Source organism: Globicephala melas, chromosome 3 (assembly GCF_963455315.2).
Source record: "Globicephala melas chromosome 3, mGloMel1.2, whole genome shotgun sequence".
NCBI classification, from domain to species: Eukaryota; Metazoa; Chordata; class Mammalia; order Artiodactyla; family Delphinidae; genus Globicephala; species Globicephala melas.
The window spans coordinates 108,478,430-108,498,994 of NC_083316.1; the positions used below are offsets into that span (position 1 = coordinate 108,478,430).

Genomic DNA, 20,565 nt, shown 5'->3' on the forward strand with positions numbered 1-20,565 from the left:
TGAAACAAGCAATGATGAACAACACACTAAATGAAATTAAAAATACTCTAGATGGAATCAATAGCAGGATAACTGAGGCAGAAGAATGGATAAGTGACCTGGAAGATAAAATAGTGGAAATAACTACTGCAGAGCAGAATAAAGAAAAAAGAATGAAAAGAACTGAGGACAGTCTCAGAGACATCTGGGACAAAATTAAACACACCAACGTTCGAATTATAGGGGTTCCAGAAGAAGAAGAAAAAAAGAAAGGGACTGAAAAATATTTGAAGACATTATAGTTGAAAACTTCCCTAATATGGGAAAGGAAATAGTTAATTAAGTCCAGGAAGCACAGAGAGTCCCATACAGGATAAATCCAAGGAGAAACACGCCAAGACACATATTAATCAAACTGTCAAAAATTAAATACAAAGAAAACATATTAAAAGCAGCAAGGGAAAAACAACAAATAACACACAAGGGAATCCCCATAAGGTTAACAGCTGAACTTTCAGCAGAAACTCTGCAAGCCAGAAGGGACTGGCAGGACATATTTAAAGTGATGAAGGAGAAGAACCTACAACCAAGATTACTCTACCCAGCAAGGATCTCATTCAGATTTCATGGAGAAATTAAAACCTTTACAGACAAGCAAAAGCTGAGAGAGTTCAGCACCATAAAACCAGCTTTACAACAAATGCTAAAGGAACTTCTCTAGGCAAGAAACACAAGAGAAGGAAAAGACCTACAATAACAAATTTCCATTAGTTAGAAAATGGGAATAGGAACATACATATGAAGAAAATGGGAATAGGAACATACATATTGATAATTACCGTAAATATAAATGGATTAAATGCTCCCACCAAAAGACACAGACTGGCTGAATGGATACAAAAACAAGACCCATATATATGCTGTCTACAAGAGACCCACGTCAGACCTAGAGACACATACAGACTGAAAGTAAGGGGATGGAAAAAGATATTCCATGCAAATGGAAACCAAAAGAAAGCTGGAGCAGCAATTCTCATGTCAGACAAAATAGACTTTAAAATCAAGACTATTACAAGAGACAAAGAAGGCCACTACATAATGATCAAGGGATCAATCCAAGAAGAAGATATAACAATTGTAAATATTTATGCACCCAACATAGGAGCACCTCAATACATAAGGCAAATACTAACAGCCATAAAAGGGGAAATCGACAGTAACAGATTCAGAGTAGGGGACTTTAACACCCCACTTTCAACAATGGACAGATCATCCAAAATGAAAAAAATAAGGAAACACAAGCTTTAAATGATACATTAAACAAGACGGACTTAATTGATATTTATAGGACATGCCATCCAAAAACAACAGAATACACGTTTTTCTCAAGTGCTCATGGAACATCACAAATCAAACCTTGGTAAATTTAAGAAAATTGAAATCGTATCAAGTATCTTTTCCGACCACAACGCTATGAGACTAGATATCAATTACAGGAAAAGATCTGTAAAAAATACAAACACATGGAGGCTAAACAATACACTACTTAATAACGAAGTGATCACTGAAGAAATCAAAGAGGAAATCAAAAAATACCTAGAAACAAATGACAATGGAGACACGACGACCCAAAACGTATGGGATGCAGCAAAAGCAGTTCTAAGAGGGAAGTTTATAGCAATACAGTCCTTCCTTAAGAAACAGGAAACATCTCGAATAAACAACCTAACCTTGCACCTAAAGCAATTAGAGGAAGAAGAACAAAAAATCCCCAAAGTTAGCAGAAGGAAAGAAATCATAAAGATCAGATCAGAAATAAATGAAAAAGAAATGAAGTAAACGATAGCAAAGATCAATAAAACTAAAAGCTGGTTCTTTGAGAGGATAAACAAAATTGATAAACCATTAGCCAGACTCATCAAGAAAAAAAGGGAGAAGACTCAAATCAATAGAATTAGAAATGAAAAAGAAGAAGTAACAACTGACACTGCAGAAATACAAAAGATCATGAGAGATTACTACAAGCAACTCTATGCCAATAAAACGGACAACCTGGAAGAAATGGACACATTCTTAGAAATGCACAACCTGCCAAGACTGAATCAGGAAGAAATAGAAAATATGAACAGACCAATCACAGGCACTGAAATGTGATTAAAAATCTTCCAACAAACAAAAGCCCAGGACAAGATGGCTTCACAGGCCAATTCTATCAAACATTTAGAGAAGAGCTAACACCTATCCTTCTCAAACTCTTCCAAAATATAGCAGAGGGAGGAACACTCCCAAACTCATTCTACAAGGCCACCATCACCCTGATACCAAAATGAGACAAGGATGTCACAAAGAAAGAAAACTACAGGGCAATATCACTGATGAACATAGATGCAAAAACTCTCAACAAAATACTAGCAAACAGAATCCAACAGCACATTAAAAGGATCATACACCATGATAAGTGGGGTTTCTCCCAGGAATGCAAGGATTCTTCAATATACGCAAATCAATCAATGTGATACACCAATTAACAAATTGAAGGAGAAAAATCATATGATCATCTCCATAGACGTAGAGAAAGCTTTCGACAAAATTCAACACTCATTTATGATAAAAACCCTCCTGAAAGTAGGCATAGAGGGAACTTTCCTCAACATAATAAAGGCCATATATAACAGACCCACAGCCAACATCGTCCTCAGTGGTGAAAAACTGAAAGCATTTCCACTAAAATCAGGAACAAGACAAGGTTTTCCACTCTCACCTCTCTTATTCAACATAGTTTTAGAAGTTTTAGCCACAGCAATCAGAGAAGAAAGGGAAATAAAAGGAATCCAAATCAGAAAAGAAGAAGTTAAGCTGTCACTGTTTGCTGATGACATGATACTATACATAGAGAATCCTAAATATGCTACCAGAAAACTACTAGAGCTAATCAATGAATTTGGTAAAGTAGCAGGATACAAAATTAATGCACAGAAATCTCTGGCATCCTATACACTAAGGATGAAAAATCTGAAAGTGAAATCAAGAAAACACACCCATTTACCATTGCAACCAAAAGAATAAAATATCTAGGAATAAACCTACCTAAGGAGACAAAAGACCTGTATGCAGAAAATTATAAGACACTGATGAAAGAAATTAGAGATGATACAAATAGATGGAGAGATATATCATGTTCTTGGATTGGAAGAATCAACATTGTGAAAATGACTCTACTACCCAAAGCAATCTACAGATTCAATGCAATCCCTGTCAAACTACCACTGGCATTTTTCACAGAACCTGAACAAAATATTTCACAATTTGTATGGAAAGACTAAAGACCCCGAATAGCCAAAGCAATCTTGAGAACGAAAAACGGAACTGGAGGAATCAGGCTCCCTGACTTCAGACTATACTACAAAGCTACAGTAATCAAGACAGTATGGTACTGGCACAAAAACAGAAATATAGATCAATGGAACAGGATAGAAAGCCCAGAGATAAACCAAGCACATATGGTCACCTTATGTTTGAGAAAGGAGGCAGGAATGTACAGTGGAGAAAGGATAGCCTCTTCAATAAGTGGTGCTGGGAAAACTGGACAGGTACATGTAAAAGTATGAGATTAGAACACTCCCTAACACCATACACAAAAATAAGCTCAAAATGGATTAAAGACCTAAATGGAAGGCCAGAAACTATCAAACTCTTAGAGGAAAACATAGGCAGTACTCTCTATGACATTAATCACAGCAAGATCCTTTTTGACCCACCTCCTAGAGAAATGGAAATAAAAATAAACAAATGGGACCTAATGAAACGTAAAAGCTTTTGCACAGCAAAGGAAACCATAAACAAGACCAAATGACAACCCTCAGAATGGGAGAAAATATTTGCAAATGAAGCAAGTGACTAAGGATTAATCTCCAAAATTTACAAGCAGCTCATGCAGCTCAGTAACAAAAAAGCAAACAACCCAATCCAAAAATGGGCAGAAGACCTAAATAGACATTTCTCCAAAGATGATATACAGACTGCCAACACACACATGAAGGAATGCTCAACATCATTAATCATTAGAGAAATGCAAATCAAAACTACAATGAGATATCATCTCACACTGGTCAGAATGACCATCATCAAAAAAATGTAGAAATAATAAATGCTTGAGAGGGTGTGGAGAAAAGGGAACACTCTTGCACTGCTGGTGGGAATGTGAATTGGTACAGCCACTACGGAGAACAGTATGGAGGTTCCTCAAAAAACTACAAATAGAACTACCATATGACCCAGCAATCCCACTACTGGGCATATACCCTGAGAAAACCATAATTCAAAAAGAGTCATGTACCAAAATGTTCATTGCAGCTCTATTTACAATAGCCAGGAGATGGAAACAACCTAAGTGTCCATCATCAGATGAATGGACAAAGAAGATGTGGCACATATATGCAATGGAATATTATTCAGCCATAAAAAGAAACGAAATTGAGTTATTTGGAGTGAGGTGGATGGACCTAGAGTCTGTCATACAGAGTGAAGTAAGTCAGAAAGAGAAAGACAAATACCATATGCTAACACATATATATGGAATCTAAGAAAAAAAATGTCATGAAGAACCTAGGGGTAAGATGGGAATAAAGACACAGGCCTACTAGAGAATGGACTTGAGGATATGGGGAGGGGGAAGGGTAAGCTGTGCCAAAGTGAGAGAGTGCCGTGGACATATATACACTACCAAACATAAAATAGGTAGCTAGTGGGAAGCAGCCGCATAGCACAGGGAGATCAGCTCGGTGCTTTGTGACCACCTGGATGGGTGGGAAAGGGAGGGTAGGAGGGAGGGAGACGCTAGAGGGAGGAGATATGGGAACATATGTATATGTATAATTGATTCACTTTGTTATAAAGCAGAAACTAACACACCGTTGTAAAGCAATTATACTCCAATAAAGATGTAAAAAAAAAGATATATGAAAGAGTGGCCAGAAACATGCTAAAAAATTACAAAGCATTTTGTAATTTTTTAAAAAGTGTACAAAATGTGCTACATAGAGTCCAAGGTCTAAATCCTTGACCAGGGCTTCCCTGGTGGCGCAGTGGTTTAAGAATCCGTCTGCCAATGCAGGGCACACAGCTTCCAGCCCTGGTCCGGGAAGATCCCACATGTCGCGTAGCAACTAAGCCCATACACCACAACTACTGAGCCTGTGCTCTAGAGCCCGAGAGCCACAACTACTGAAGCCCATGCGCCCAGAGCCTGTGCTCCGCAACAAGAGAAGCCACCACAGTGGGGAGCCCTGCACTGTGACGAAAAGTAGCCCCCACTTGCTGCAACTAAAGAAAGCTTGCAAGCAGCAATGAAGACCCAACGCAGCCATAAATAAATAATATAAATTTTTTAAAAAATATATAAATCCTTGACTAAAGAAAGGCAAGCCAGGTCTTTAAGGTAAAGGTAGATATGAGGACCACCAGGACTGGTAGTCACTATATGATGCTGCTGAGGATGCAGTTCCTAGGAAAAACGTTTCTTTAATAACTAGATAAGATTTTTTTAAAATGTAGTATCCACAATATCCAGCATACAATATAAAATTACCAGACAGATGAAGAACATGGAAATGTGACCCATAATCAGGAGAAAAATCAATCAATATAAAGAGATGCAGGAATGATGAAATTAGGAGACATGAATTTTTGACATATATTATAAGCAAATTCAAGGATTCAAAAGAAAGTACAAACATAATTAAGGGTAAAATGGGAAATACCAATAAAGAAATGTAAACTGCAAGAAAAGTAAACTTGAAGAAGGGCAATAAAAACTACCCAAACTGAAGGAAAGAGAGGAAAAAAGCCAAAAAGAAAATTGAACAGAGCCTCAGAGACTCACATAATATCAAAGTTGCTAGAAAAAAGTAGGTCAAAAGGTATGCCACATTCATTAATGTAGGGTTCGAAAAAGATCGGAGCCCTGGCCTTTCAACTATTTTAACCCAGCAGTTGGAATACAGCAGACCCTCAGAAATATTATGATAAATGGATTAAGCCCAGAAAAAAACAAAAGTATGTTGGTGAAAGGGCTAACAAGACAAGTATTAAACTTCTTGCATTTTTCTTGTTCCCACAGTATGAATGTGTCTCTGTGTATATGTGTAAATATAATTTGGTGAGGCAGACAGTCTGAGGTGATTTTCTGTTAACTTGGCCTTCTCCAAATAAACCACCAGCGGATTTCCTTTTCCTGTTTGCATCTACATAAACATGGAGGTATGATGAGGGGAACTACAGGTTAGAATAAGAAGTTATACAAGCTTATAGAAGCCACATTCTCAAATTTAGAGCAAATACTAAGCCAGAATCTTAGATTTTCAGCACCTATCTTTTCTGAATTCCCATTTTTAATATTTCATTCAACCTTTTTCATGGATCACTTAGTCCTTATGTTTTCTCTCTGTCTTTCTAGTCAGGGCAAGAACCCTGTGAAATTAATCCTTCACAATAATGCTGTCCAGGCTGGCCCATTCCATTATCTCTACAACAGGGCAGGTGGTCAAAGTAATGCCTCCCTTGCTCTGGATCATCAATTAGTTAGCAGTGATCCTCTCCATTTTCCCTGGAAATATTGATTTCTACTTTCAAATGTAATTCAACTAAAAAAAATTCTAGATTGCTTTCTAAGTGCCAACACTGTGCTTAACTCAGTGTGAGATAACAAAAGGAAGAAACAAACTCTGCACACTACAAATTTACCATGATGATGAAAAAGATCAAGTTTAAAAGTAACCATACTAAAAAGCAGAGTGAAAAAAAGTGGTAAGAGCCACAGAAAAACTGCTGTAGGTCCCAACATGTGAGAGGCAATATGAAAATGTCATCCAGGTGGAGCTGCAGGAAGAACAGCATTACCAAAACAGGGCTAGGAAAAGACAAACACATTCAGGGAATAGCATGTGTATTTGTCATGGACCAGAATCTAGAATGTGTTAAGTGGGAAACAGTGGAATATAAAACCAGATTTGCAGACTATGGTTAGAAATGAAAGGCTTGGAATTTGAATATAAATTTGAAATGAAGAGTGTAAATTAGATAATGGTGAAGCACTGAAGATTTTTAAAGAGAAGGAAAGTCATTCTTCTTGTAATGAAAGGAGAAGTTTAAAAAATGGAAATAGGCAAGGATAACTGAGACTTTGACTAGGAGACATGATATTCTTAACAGAAATATTAAAGACAAGTGGAAGAAAACATGTAGCAGGGCAAAAAGCTAGTTGAAGTATCAAAAGAACATGCAGGTGGAAACATGGCACCAGAGTTTTGGAGAGATTGGCAGTAGAGCTCTGAGTTAAGGAATTATGCTTCCATGAGGTGGGATTTTTAGGATCACATTTACTTCCTATATAGAAACCAAAAAAGATAGGTGGGGGATGAATGGGTACCTCAGGTTATTTAAAAATAAGTTAATGACAAGACAACTGCTTTAGGTTCAATAATTAACATTTTACATTTTACAATCCTCCAGCTCTTGGAAAAGGAATCCAGAAAGCAAACCTCCTTATTTCTCTTGAGTATTCTTTGAAGATACATAAAATATTCTATCCAAGAACATTCTAACATCTTAATGCATACTCTTAGCTAAACTTTAAGCTAATCTGATTAGAAACATATTCATACTGAAACAATTACTTGCATTTTTTCTAACCTGTGATAAATGCTTTATTTTGAACTTTCTTTGAGATCCAAGAGCTTTTAATTTTAAACCAGAACACATGAAAGCTCTCAAGAAGGAAATACATAGGAGCATAGTCATACATTTGGCCATATAAAATGGTACTGTAAACAATATTCCTGTTACAAACTGCTGTTAGTATGTCTCTCTTCTCTAGCCCCTCCAATCCTCCAAATTAAAAATACATTTCACCCTTGAAAACCATTGGTGTTAGTGACACCAACCCCCTTCCCCCTCACAGCTGAAATCCACATATAACTTTACAGTCAGCCCTCTGTACGTGCGGTTCTGTACGTGTAGTACTGTAGTATGTATTTATTGGGGGAAAAAATCCACGTATAAGTGGACCCATGCAGTTCAAACCTATTTTGTTCAAGGGTTAAATGTACTCGCATATTTTGTAAGGCTCTGCTTATACTGTTATAGGCCATGACTGGGTTAGGTATTCACTTTTAAAACCTCCCAAATGTTGAAATTTGGATAATCAGGAAAACTACTTCAAATGTTGCTGGTCAAGGTATATACACTGGCAACGTACATCTGTAACTAAAAGGTGCCTTGAAGGATGCTTGGTCCTGTCCAAAATGTCCATGGGCATATTTGGTCCATGCCAAATGGTCTGGGACAAGATCAAATACCAAGGACTTTTTGGTGTGGACCAAACATCTGTTAACCAAAGAGTGTATTCACAGCTTTCACAAGCACTAAAAGGAGGCCTGAGGTTAAGGGAGAGACTGAAGGTCCAGTATTGATATTTAACTCTATGCTCTTTTCTTCTCTTTTAGTCCTGAGGACCCAATTGGACACACACACATAATTTAGTTGGTATTATTTACCTTATCCATAGTTTTTGTTTTTTTTTAATTTTTTAAATTGTAGGTCTAGAAATTCTATATTATAGGAGATATAGTTTATCAGTCTATTATTCTGTTCATATTCCTTTTACCCTCTAGTAATAATTCCTTTAATCCTTTCCCACAATTTTATTCAACTTTTTTTTTTTTTTTTTGGCGGTACGTGGGCCTCTCACTGTTGTGGCCTTTCCCGTTGTGGAGCACAGGCTCCGGACGCACAGGCTCAGCAGCCATGGCTCACGGGCCCAGCCACTCTGCGGCACATGGGATCCTCCTGGACAGGGGCACGAACCCGCGTCCCCTGCATTGGCAGGCGGACTCCCAACCACTGCGCCACCAGGGAAGCCCTTATTCAACTTTTATTTTTAACTATACACTCTATTTATGTCCTCTTTAAAATTTTTTAAATGTAGAAATAATAATGTCCATTGAGAAAAACATAAGACAAGCTGAAGGAACATAATAAAAACTACCCACAATCCTACCATCAGCAGAAAAACTGTTACTATTTGGTAACATGTCTTGAATTCATATATACATTCCATGTATACAGTATAAGACAAATACATATGTATTTATTTACTTTAAGATTCTGATTTCTTTTCCTTCTGTTTTTATCTTTGTATATTTGTTTTGTTTTAACCTTTATTCTGTTTATATCCTTTGGCTAGTGTTCTAGGCTTAACCAAAGTCTGAGTTTGGGGACTTTTACCTTCTTTGGCTGCACTTAAAAGAGTTTATCTTACATTTTTGCATATTTGACTTTAGTATTATAATAGTTTTCTCCTTGAAATTTCTGAATTTCTGTTTTGGTTCTTGAATTTCGTTGTTTTTGCTCATCTGTTTACTCTCCCTAAATTCATTAAAACTTATTTTATCTTGTTGGTTAGTTGACGCATTTCACAGCATCATCTTTCAACTATATGTTTTCATTTATGTGACCTTCTGGGAAACGTAAAACCAAAAGGGCAGAAAACAGATTGGTGGCTGCCAGCAGCTGGGGATAAGGAGAAGGAACTGACTAAAAAGGAGCATACAAAGCCCTTTTTGAGGTGATAGAAAGATTCTATGTCTTCATGTAAGCTATGCTAAAAAGGGTAAATTTTATTATTTGTAAATTACATCTCAGCATCAAACATATACATACAAACACACAAACACAATGACATAGGAAGCAGAACTGATATGACTTAACAGTGAATTATCATGATCAGGGGAGGAGGGCCAATGGTAACCTTCAGGTTTCTGGGGGTATGAAAAGGTATCCTGTTTATTTTGTAATGAAGGGACTTTTTTGATGTGCAGGAAAGCTGGCAAGGATACCTGTCCACATGTTATGCTATGTTAAAATGAATCTCTTAAAAGGTAGAATGAACTGTGGAAAGTGTTACTGAGGAAGGAAAACATACAAAAGGTTGGCGCAGGGCAGCCACATACATGGTCATGGTCCTACAGGAGAAGACCTCCAACCATACCAGCAGGTAGGCTCAAGCCCCAGCTTCAGGTGGGTCATCCAGTAGGTGAACATCCTGTGGATGCTAATATAAGCGCAATTCTTCAGAAGCTCCTCCAGGATCTTGCCAAAGAATCAGGACCCTACTGTGTACAGCCCATCTATTAGTTCAGTGTAAAGCACGGCCTTTCCAAGTGACCTTGAACCTCAATCCCTGCACTATCCTCTTGTCCCTTTTCTCACAACCATCAGGGGCTCTGCTCCTTGCTCCAAGAAGGTGATCACATCTGGCTTAGAGATGGATATACTAGTGAGTTCAGGTACCTATAGTTCATCAACATTACATCTCTGCTTTACTGTCTCTCTTTGAAAGGTCCAGACATTCCCACTTATCTTGAGAAAAATCTAAAGAAAAATCTAACGCCACATCCCTGAACTTTAAAAAATTAATCCAGGGTCAATCTTCCTTAGTGTTCTTCCCTAGGAAAAACACTGAGTCCAGAGAAGCACAGCTGTACTTTGACTTTTAGGTATGCAACAACTCTAACTTAATCCACAAGATACTTCTTTTGCGGAGGGGTAGAATGCATGAAGCCCAACAAATCCATGAACACAGTAAGTGGCCCCAGAACCACTGCACTGTTTTTAACTTTACTTTTTAAAAACTCCCTGTTCTATCTACTATAAAATGGTGAAGAAGAATTCCTTGTTCTCTCTACTATAAAATGCCAAACAGGGGGATTTAGATGGCATGTCCACAGCAACAATCTTTGTAGAAAAAAGCCTCACATAAACCAAAAATGGAGGCTTTTTTCCATTTTGCACCTGCCTGCAAACTTCCCTTAACAGAGGAACGCTGATTTTCATATAACAGCTAAATCCGTGCAACTCAACAGAACCACAATCTAAACTGTTTTCCTCAGACAACAATGATTCTATTTCAACAAATCAGTACTCTATGGTAGCCACTAGCCGTATGTGGTACTTGAAAAATGTGTCTTGTCTGAATTGAGGTGTGCCGTAAGTTAATATTAAACTTTGCCTTTTGAAGACTTAGTATGAAAAAATAACTCATTCATAATTTTTAAACACTGATCACATGTTGAAATAATATTTGAATATACTGTGCTAAATAAAATATATTATTAAAATTAATTTTACCTGTTTCCTTTTAATTTTTAAATGTGGCCACTGGAAAATTTAAGTCTTTACAATACAAAGGCAAGTCTAATCTTCTTCATGACTTTACTTATAGAAGACTTAACTAATCAACTACTGAATATAATAAAAATCGCCTTTTTATAAATTTAAGTTCAGTTGTTTCAAGAACCATTTTCTAATGCAAGCAAATATTATATATTAATATAGATTCACTTGGATAAAAGAAATTAAAAAGAACACTATATTCATGCACTGCTGGACCATATTTAATCACTCTCAAAAGATAGATCACCTCTTTCATTAGGCTTGTAAATATGACACAGTAAACAAAGCATATTTTCTCAAAGACCTTATGTCAGAATTTCACACCCTAGTTAAAAGATACATGACCACCTAAGGCACAAGCACAAGGTATTTGGCAGAATTAAAAAAGCCATATGCACAGCAAACAAACTCCTAACGTATTACCTGATAGATATCTGATAAACTGCTGCTCCCAGAGTCACTGGCAATGCTACAACCAGACTGACTAGAAGACACATGAGTCACCTGTGGATGAGGGTTGTCTGCAATGTGCATCTTGGTAAGATCGGCTGGAAGCTGAAAAAGAAAAATAATTTAAGATAATCTAAATATCAAGCATTACCTTTAAAGAGTTCTTGACACACTGTAACTTCTGCAACAACATTTTGTTTTATGTATATTTCTGTGCAACCTAATTTCTCATCTAAATTCTCCATTCTTGGGAAAAATCTTAGAAAGTGATAAGAACCAAATCAGCATTCTGACTGTTAGGCAAGCCTACAGTGGAAGCCCACTTAGCAGTTTTCAAAAGACATTACCATGAGTAATGGTATTTCAGAGGAAAAAACTGGCCTTTCCTCAAATAAAAATATCAGCTGTTGCTACCGTAAAAGGTAGGAATGCTCGCTCGCTCGCTCGCTCCCTCCCTCCCTCTCACACATACACACACACACCTCACTAACACAAAATGGTTGCTAATTCCAGAATAAAACAGCAAAATCTTGGATTAAAGTACAGCATCTGGCACCAAGACTTAAGTAACAGTTGGCTGCATTCAATATTCCAAAAATTTAGTAAGCCTCTTTTCATTTAATATTGTATTAGCTTATAGTTGGCCCCTAAAAAATTTGTTAGTAATCATAATTATTTAATGAATGTCTATGCTAGGTATAGGAATACAAGAGATGCAGAAGGAAATGATTCCACCACCTCATCTTTAATATGGTCAGCGATGCAAGTTGTACAATATAATTCGCACCATAAAACTTTAAAAAATTTTACAAAATAAATGCTACAGGAGTTGAGACAAGATACAAACCACTGTGCTCCAAAGCGGTGAGAGAAAATTTTACAAAGGCAATATGATGATGTATTTTCCAAATAATTTCTCTGCAATTAGCTATTCAGGACTACTGAGAGAAATCTATTTACTTTTTAGAGCAGGGTTTCACATTACTTTATTACAGGAAAATGTTAAAGAAACACATGCATTAACAGTAGAAACTAAATATACTCTAAAGGAGAAAACATCCAAGCCTGAATTATATTATCTCAAGAGGAAGTCATGGTAATTATAAAAATTTACCTGAAAAAAACTACATAACAAACTTCCCCTGCTGGGATAGGTAATTCAGATGAATCCTGTAACTCAGATATACAGAAAAACAGTAACACACACAATCTGATCCTTGAAGGTGCTTTTCTCTTAAGAGTATTTTCTGATTCCTAAAGAGGAGGCAAACAGGTTGAGAAGCACTTCTGACAGCCCCTGGTTAGAGAGACAAAAGTTATATTCGAAGGCCTAGCATGGAAGGGCCATGCTTTGGATTTGGACCCTGGAAAGTACATTATGCCCTAGTAAATAAGTGTGATCCAAAAGTAAACTGATGCTCATTTTAGAATCATCTCAATCCCTGATTTTGGATTAAAGTTATACAGGATTACTAATGCTTCCAGTCAGCTACTGAAAGCAAACACAAAACTTCACCAAAGAAAAAAAAAAACAAATCATCCTAGGCCTCAAAATACTAAAAACAAATTCCATACACAATATCCATTGCTCAAATAAAACCAGGCACATTAGGAGACAAGATGGCATTCATGAAAACTAAGGGAAATAATAAACTCTAGAAACCAGTGAAGAAAAACTTCCAAAAAATGGAGTTATCAGATACAGATTCTAAAATAACTGTATTTAATATATACCAGTGGTTGGAAAACATTTTCCTCAGAGGACCAAAGAGTACACACTTTAGACTTTTGCAAGCCACATACAATCTCTGTGGTATTACTTTTTTTTCTTTGAAAATTTTTTTAAACAACCTTTTAAAAATGTAAAAATCATTCTTAGCTCACAGGTCATATAGCTCACAGGCCATATTTGGTCCAGTTTATCGATCATGACATACACAGAGAAAGACAACACTAAGAATTTTAGCAAAAAAACAGGATAGAAAGCCCAGAGATAAACTCATGCTCATATGGTCACCTCATCTTGGACAAAGGAGGCAAGAATATACAATGGAGAAAAGACAGCCTCTTCAATAAGTGGTGCTGGGAAAACTGGACAGCTACATGTAAAAGAATGAAATTAGAACACTCCCTAACACCATACACAAAAATAAACTCAAAATGGATTAAAGACCTAAATGTAAGGCCAGACACTATACAACTCTTAGAGGAAAAAACATAGGAAGAACACTCTTTGACATAAACAACAGCAAGATCTTTTTTGACCTACCTCCTACAGAAAAGGAAATAAAACCAAAATAAACAAATGGGACCTAATGAAACGTAAAAGCTTTTGCACAGCAAAGGAAACCATAAACAAGATGAAAAGACAACCCTCAGAATGGGAGAAAATATTTGCAAGCAAAACAACTGACAAAGGATTAATCTCCAAAATATACAAGCAGCTCATGCAGCTCAATAACAAAAAAACAAACAACCCAATCCAAAAATGGGCAGAAGATCTAAATAGACATTTCTCCAAAGAAGATATACAGATTGCCAACAAACACATGAAAGAATGCTCAACATCACTAATCGTTAGAGAAATGTAAATCAAAACTACAATGAGGTGTCACCTCACACCAGTCAGAATGGCTATCATCAAAAAAATCTACAAACAATAAATGCTGCAGAGGGTGTGGAGAAATGGGAACCCTCTTGCACTGTTGGTGGGAATGTAAATTGATACAGTCACTATGGAGAACAGTATGGAGGGTTCCCTAAAAAACTAAAAATAGAACTACCTTATGACACACCAATCCCACTATTGGGCATATACCCTGAGAAAACCATAATTCAAACAGTCATGTACCACAATGTTCACTGCAGCACTATTTACAATAGCCAGGACATGGAAGCAACCTAAGTGTCCATCAACAGACAGATGGATAAAGAAGATGTGGCACATATATACAATGGAATATTACTCAGCCATAAAAAGAAACAAAATTGAGTTATTTGTAGTGAGGTGGATGGACCTAGAGTCTGTCATACAGAGTGAAGTAAGTCAGAAAAAGAAAAACAAATACTGTATGTTAACACATATATATGGAATTAAAAAAAAAAAAGAAAATGGTTCTGAAGAACCTAGGGGCAGGACAGGAATAAAGATGCAGACGTAGAGAATGGACTTGAGGACACGGGGAGGGAGAAGGGTATGCTTGGACGAAGTGAGAGAGTGGCATGGACATATATACACTACCAAACGTAAAACAGATAGCTAGTGGGAAGCAGCTGCATAGCACAGGGAGATCAGCTAGGTGCTTTTTGACCACCTAGAGGGGTGGGATAGGGAGGGTGGAAGGGAGATGCAACAGGGAGGAGATATGGGGATATATGTATATGTATAGTTGATTCACTTTTGTTATAAAGCAGAAACTAACACACCATTGTAAAACAATTATACTCCAATAAAGGTGTTAAAAATAAATAAATAAAAAATTTTAAAAATAGAAAGTCAACAGATGGATTCAGTAACAAATTTGACAGAGCTACGAAAAAACAGAAAAATAAACATTGGTCTGAAAATATATCTAGAATGAAGCATGGAGAGTAAAAAGAATGAAGCTAGGAGAGAAGGGCCAAGAGCCAAAGGATATACAGTGAGAAGGTAACATCTGAATAACCGGAGTCATAGAAACAGAAGAGTACTTAAGGCATAGAAATGACGGCTAAGCATTTTTCAAAGTTAACAAAGGTACTCACAGACCAAGTAGCTTTAAGAATTACAGGCAAGGTAAATAAAAGCCAACCCATACCTGTGCACACCAGGGTAGAAGTGTTAGGGAAAGAAACAAAGAGAAAAGTCTTAAGAGCAGTCTGGAAAAAAAGAGATTGCTCTGACAAGAGCAAAATTAAACTGATGGCTGACTTCTCAACTTGGAAGCCAGAAGACAATGGAGTGTTATCTCTAAGAGCCAGAATTCTACACCCAGTAAAAACAGTCCTCAAAATGGGCAAAACAGTCATTTTCAGAGAAACAAAAATGAAGAGAAATACTCCCACGGCAGATCTACAGTGAAGAAAATCCACTGGGAGACAGAAAATGATTCCAAATGAAAGCTTCTAGATGAAGGAAAACCAATGAAAATCGGAAATGTGTGAGTAAATCAACATGAATATTGACTATATAAAATAGTAACACAAACCATAAGAAAGCTTATGTAGTTATATTAATGTCAGATGAAGTAGACTTTGAGACAAAAGCATTAATAGATGCAAAAGGGGACATTTCATAATGATAAAAAGTTCAACACTAAATAGATTTGCACCTAGTTACACAGCCTCAAACTGTATTAGGTAAAAAAAATGAAAACAATAAAAGAAGAACTAGATGAATCTACAATTACGCCACGAAACTTTTACCACCCATCTCACAGGGACAGAATAAGCAAATAAAAACAAGTAGATACAGAAGATACGAACATAATTAACAAATCTGACCTGAAGTGTATATATCAACACACAGAACACTGCAATCAACAACTATAGAATACATTTTTGGGCTTCTCTGGTGGCACAGTGGTCGAGAATCTGCCTGCCAATGCAGGGGGTTCAATCCCTGGTCCAGGAAGATCCCACATGCCGTGGAGCAACTAAGTCCATGCATCACAACTACTGAGCCTGTGCTCTACAGCCCGTGAACCACAACTACCGAGACTGTGTGCTGCAACTACTGAAGCCTGCGCGCCTAGAGCCTGTGCTCCACAACGAGAGAAGCCACCGCAATGAGGAGCCTGCACACCTCAACAAAGAGTAGCCCCCGCTCGCCAAAACTAGAGAAAGCCCAGCAACGAAGACGCGCAGCAACGAAGACCCAACACAGCCAAAAATAAATAAATTTATTTAAAAAAACCATAGAATACATAATTTTAGGGTATATACATAAACATTTATAAACACTGATAGTAAGGCAGCCCTCGACAAAATTCAAAAGGTTAAAATTACACAGAGAATATCCTATGATTACAGTGCAAATAAGGTAGAAATAAGTAATAAAAAGATAACTAGAAAACTATTATGTATTTGGGAAGTTATAAAACAAACCTCTAAATAGCCCATAGGTCAATGAAGTCACATTGGAAATTAGAAAATATTTAAACAGAATAAAAATTAAAATGCTATATATCAAAACCTGTGGAATAAGCTAAAGCCATGCTTGGAGGCCATTTTACAGCTCTATTATGAGTACTAAAAAAGGAAGCAGAAAATCAAAGAGCTACCAATAACTGGTTTCAATAATACAGAAGATAGAGGAGTATGTTCCAGCTCAAAGATGTTCCTCTTACTTAGTGTCTACTGTTTAGATACAAAGAAAAAAATCTCACCTAGTAATGAAGTAGACAGAAAGGGAAAGACTGAATATAATTTTAAAATGACAAATGTCTGGTTGGGGTGTTGGGATGAGGAAGATATTTTATATTCCAAGATTCCTACAGAGGTAAGACCAAGGAAAAGGAGATCAACCATAAAAGTAACACAGTGAACCAAAGCCACAAGAGCATATCTATAAACTGGTTTGGTAATGATACTTACAACGTACTGAGTAATCATCATCCTTACTAGACCCTAAATGGCAAGCATTATTATTATCATCCCTACCTTACTGATGAGGAACTGAGGCAATTAGACTAAGCAACTTGCCCTAGACCTCACACTCACGTAAGCAGTGGAGTTGAAATTCAAACCCAGGTTCACCTGATTTCAGTACTCTGCTATACTCTACTTTATGCCAGGAACTCTGCTAGAAAAGATGAAAACAGATGGGTCCTACCATCAAGGAGCTCAGTCTAATAGTGGAGAGAACACAAAGAGTTATAAGCATATAGATCTGCTTTCTAAGTCATGAAGAAAACTTAGATCTTCATATAGGAATCCTCTCAACCTAGCTATCTGATGGGAATAATGATGATGATGATTGAAACTAACAACTGAGTGCTCACTATATTTACCAAATAGGTATACTACAGCAAATATATCCTTCTACATGCTTTTTATATAGATTATCTAATTTGAGTAAGGGCTACTACAAATTCAAGAATAGTGAGTAAAATAAGAATGATAAATGTAATGAAGGCTGTAGTAGGACTAATGCTTATTAGGGCTAGGGTTGCTCCTCTAATTAAATGAATTAATAGGTAGATGTTATTATTTTACCCGATTTACAGATTAGGAAACCAACACCCAGAGAAGTTATAAAGGTTGCCCATGGTCACATAGCTAGGAAGCAGGGGTATTGAAATCTGAAACCTAGGCTGCCTGACTATAAATCTGTTGTTCTTTCCTACGAAGTTGTTTCCTGATATTAAGTTGGGAGTTCATAACACCCGGTACTTACTATTTTGTTTAAAACAAAGAAAACATAAAGGAAAAGGTTTTCTTCCAATAGGAATTCTTAATTTCTTAAAACTTCTCCACTGTCTTTCAGCTCATCTGCCCTTTTTCCTTTCCTGACCCCAGCCAGGATTTAATAGCTGACTTTTCATCAGCAACCTCAATTCATTTACCCCATCATCTTCCAGCCTACCAGGTCTGGCAAAATTCCCTATTTTCCAAACCCATTTCCTATACCTGAACTTCTGAGCTCTGCTGGAGTTCACCTATCCATGAAGACTAGTGTCAAAGTTTTATTTGGAGGCTGGGAAGGCTAATGACTTAAATACAGACACAGATTATGAAAGTGCATAGTTTCCTGAAGACTATGTATACATGTAAAGGGAAAGAGATGTATTAAGAAGAGGTAGAATGTAATAAAAAATGTTAAGCTAGGTATTTAGAAATTGATTCCTGCAATAGAGAACTACTGTAGGTTTCTGAGAAGGGCAGTGACACAAGATCAACACTGTATGTCTCACACAGGCTTAACCCAGCAAAGTGTATATTTCGCCGACTCGAAGTACCCTATAGGTCCAGGCAACTCTTTGGGGCAACTGTTTCACATGCAGAGACTCAGATATCCAGGCTGCTTTGGTCTCTTGGCTCTGCCATCTTAACATGGGGCCACTTAAGTAATAGCAGCAGGAGAAAAAACGGCTGGAAGAGATTGCTAAACATTGCCAGCAATCACAGAAATAAAAATTAATACAAATAACTTTTTTCCCCATCAGACTGGCAAAAAGATAATTTCATAATACAAAATATGGGCAAGGCAATGGAGGAAAACAATACTTTTATAAATTGCTAAAGGGAGTTATGAACTGATACAGCTACTCTGGACAGTGATTTGGGGAGTAGCCACTCTGAGGGAGCAAATGTAAGATTTATTACATTTAAAATATATAAACCTTATGACTCAACAACTCCTCTTTGGGCACCTACCCTAAAGAAGCATACAGGTGTACAAGGGGAAATGTACAAGGACATTCATTATAATAGTTTAGTAATAGTTTAAAAGATAAACAAGTATCGCAGGGAGAACAGCTAAATTGTTATATAGCTCATTATGGAATACAATGCAACAGTTCAAGGTATAAAACAGATCTGTATGTTCAAACCTGGATAGTTCTCTCAGATTTACTGATTGAAAAACCAAGTTTCGTGATAAATGTGAAAGATGTGACTCATTTTTTAAAAAAACATAAAAATAATACCACGTATTTTCTGGGTATATACTTATCTAGGTTTTGGGGAAAAAACTTGGAGGAACATACACTAGATAACCAACAGTATCACTCTATAGTGAATGTGAAAGATCGGGGCTGGTGGTCCAAAAGGAATTTTAACTTTATTTGCAATATCTAGCTGAGATGTTATACTTCCATATGGAGAAAGAATTCCCCTATTACTTCTAAAAATAAACTATTTGAAAAATTTCAGAACTGAAAACAAATATATACACATGTATGTGAGGGCAATTTTCTTCCTTCCCATTTAAAAGTGTCCACAAACACTGGAATGTACTGAAATTCTGTACCTCTTAGCAACTAGGGGTTGCTATACACACAGTATACATTCTGACTTTTTATAATGTTGAAAATATTAAGATTCAAAGATGAGTTTTATTAGAATGCCTTGTGAGAACATGACAAATACTGATACACTTGATTTAAACTAGAGCCAACAATGAACATTTACCTCATAAACACTGGAAACAGAGTAGAAACTGATATAAAATTAGATTAACAACAAAAACTCCCAACATAAGGAAGCTGAGAAATGAATGGGAAGTGAAAAAGGAGTGCGTTTTCACTTCACTCCTTTGAATGCAGCACTCACACTCTTTATATTCCCATTGTATATTATATACATAAACATAAATATATTGTTATATAATTTATATTTCACTTTTACTACCTAATGAAAGCCTACCATAGTGATGCCTACCCCACATACAACACCTGCTCATTAAGAACAACTGAGTGGGGGACTTCCCTGGTGGCACAGTGGTTAAGAATCTGCCTGCCAATGCAGGGGACACGGGTTCCAGCCCTGGTCCGGGAAGATCCCACATGCCGTGAAGTAACTAAGCCCACGTGCCACAACTACTAAGCCTGAGCTCTAAAGCCCGCTAGCCACATCTACTGAGCCTGTGTGCCACAAATACTGAAGCCCGTGCGCCTAGATTCTGTGCTCCACAACAAGAGAAGCCATCACGATGAGAAGCCCGCGCACCACAATGAAGAGTAGCCCCGCTTGCTGCACTAGAGAAAGCCCATGCACAGCAGCAAAGACCCAACGTAGCTAAAAATAAATAAAATAAATTTATTCAAAAAAAAAAGAAAAACTGAGTGAATATTTGACTTCTGAACACTGTCACTCAGAGGGTTTCCACGGATATCTGAACAGATGAAGTCTTAGCACAGATACATTCAGTATTTCAGGGTGAGTAGCATTTCCTGAACTGTATATGCTGGAATACTGTTTCAGAAG

The 20,565-nt window shown here is 36.9% G+C and overlaps 1 protein-coding gene across 8 annotated transcripts in view; it reads right to left on the reverse strand.

The window, feature by feature from the left end:
* Positions 1 to 20,565, reverse strand: part of RAPGEF6 (Rap guanine nucleotide exchange factor 6) — a 217,805-nt gene that overhangs the window by 86,127 nt on the left and 111,113 nt on the right. For all 8 annotated transcript variants that reach the window (XM_030869701.2, XM_030869700.2, XM_030869706.2 and 5 more), the window contains one exon: positions 11,632 to 11,763. In XM_030869701.2, coding sequence (XP_030725561.1) covers positions 11,632 to 11,763 — 132 coding nt within the window. The remainder of the gene's footprint in view (positions 1 to 11,631; positions 11,764 to 20,565) is intronic.